We start from the raw sequence: 1,987 nt of genomic DNA on the forward strand, positions 1-1,987 counted from the left end.
CAAAACATACCTAGCCTACTCTTATTATTATTCTATATTTAATTTATGTTTTATGAAACAATACCATGCTGTATTTACTTTTACCACCACCAGCATGCTAACCCAAGCTGGATGCAACTCCATCGTTAGCTTTCTAAGGTCCACATCATTAGAAAGCGACAATTTTATTAATTAAAAAACTAACGGGGTGATCCACCCATTTACATAAATGGGATACTTTAGAATGTTGACAAGACAAGTGTTGGCTTTCTGACGTAAGAATGTTTCATGAATATTTGATGGTTCATGTACCTTGAGATAAACCCTCTATCGACAGAGACATATGTAAGTCTGCACTAGTGAAATAAAGTCGCTAATGGTTCAATTTGTGAATCATATTTCACAAAACGCGAATAAAATTATAAATAGATATCAATTTTTTTTTTTCACTATGAAGTAAAAACTAAAAAAATTCACAATTACAATGTTGTACTTTGTAAATATCTATTATGTCGTAGGTCGTAAGTGGAGAAAATTTTAATTCTTACTCCAAAGTCTGCATAATCCTAATTCACAAATTAAAAGCAAAACCTGAACCTGAAGATTAATGATTTGCATAATTCTAGATGTAGTCGTGTTACTTTTGACCATTTAGAGAATGGGTGTGGCCAGAGTTCAGTTTAAAAGAGGGCGTGGAGGCAAGGAATTTCTCACTCTAGTTGGTGAAGAGAAAGCTTGGCGCATTCATTTCGCCTGTTGCTGTTCCATCCCCACCACCTCCAATTCTCTATTGGCTGTCCTTTCTGCGCAATTTCTCAATTGTTTTGGTCCTGTTTTCATGGCGAGGCGGCTTCTATCTGTGCAAAAAATATTTTCTCTGCTGACTTATGCTCGGTATGCACTTCCATAATCTCTGAGAGAGAGAAAAAGGAAGTATCTCATAGCAGATGAAGTTGATGTGAAAAGAGAAATTTTGTTTTTCCTTTGTAGAGTTAAGGCTTCTGTGATCCATAACAAGTTTATGATAGATTTTTTGGCGAAAATCAAGTTTATGATAGATTTTTTGGCGAAAATCAGATGAGAAATCATTTGTCGACGAGTTTCGAACCAACCAGTGGTTCAACCAGTGGTTCATAAATTTGTTTTTCCTTTTTGATTATTCACCCTCAGATTCAGATATTTCTTTCGATATCTGTCCTGAAAAAGAGCCACTAGAAATGTGGACTAAAAAATTTCAATATGAATAATCCAGAAATGGCAAAAAGAAAAGAAATATATATTGCATCATGATATTTTCGATAAAATCTTTGTTTGATGAGATTAGGCAGGTAGTTCTCTGGTTTTACAGAGTGCAGCGCCACAGAGAAATGATGTTTAAATGTTTAAATGTGTTCTGTTCTTTGTATTTTGCAGCCAACATACGGCGGCGGAGGCCGAAGCGATGGCATCAGGCGGAAGGGCGACCCGGGAGTGTCAGGAAGTTAGCCAGGTAGGCGGAGGCGGAGAAAATAATAAGAGAAGGGTGTTCTGGATGAGGGATCCGGCCACCGGGGATTGGATTCCAGAGAATCACTTTGGCGAGACGGACATTGCCGAGCTGAGGCAGAAGCTTCTCTCCTCCAAACAGTAGATAATATCTGATATTATAAGAATAGCTTATTAACATCAGTGATACCCAGCTTGAAGTAGACCAGTTGAAGATGGGGTGAGGGATATCTTCTGAGATTTTCACTCTGATGGGCAGCCCATGCAACTGTAAACGCCTCCATATGAATAAATATATTAGTGTGATTTGGTCTTAGTTTTACAGAAGCAAGCCAACAATTTAACTGTCTAAGATTTCGAGGTATTTGGTTGGAGGTATTTGGTTTAACTGTCTGAATCTGAATCTGGAATCGTAGCAGATCTTTTATTTGAATGATTGATTAGATAATACAGATTGACATTTTTTTTTTCTAAACTTAAGCAGAGCATTTTACCTTTTTTATTTCACCAAAATATGTAGATT

The 1,987-nt window shown here is 36.8% G+C and overlaps 1 protein-coding gene across 1 annotated transcript; it reads left to right on the plus strand.

Annotated features, from left to right (window-relative positions):
• Window positions 1-637: 637 nt before the first annotated feature.
• On the plus strand, window positions 638-1,727 carry LOC149175451 (uncharacterized). The gene is made up of 2 exons (XM_089422841.1): window positions 638-873; window positions 1,393-1,727. Exons 1-2 carry the CDS (start codon window positions 638-640, stop codon window positions 1,607-1,609), a joined length of 453 nt encoding a protein of 150 aa, XP_089278967.1. The 3' UTR covers window positions 1,610-1,727.
• The last annotated feature ends 260 nt before the right edge of the window (window positions 1,728-1,987 follow it).

The sequence above is a fragment of the Pinus tabuliformis genome, chromosome 4_1 (assembly GCF_031772625.1).
Source record: "Pinus tabuliformis cultivar Carrire ecotype Pingquan chromosome 4_1, CPIR1, whole genome shotgun sequence".
NCBI lineage: Eukaryota > Viridiplantae > Streptophyta > Pinopsida > Pinales > Pinaceae > Pinus > Pinus tabuliformis.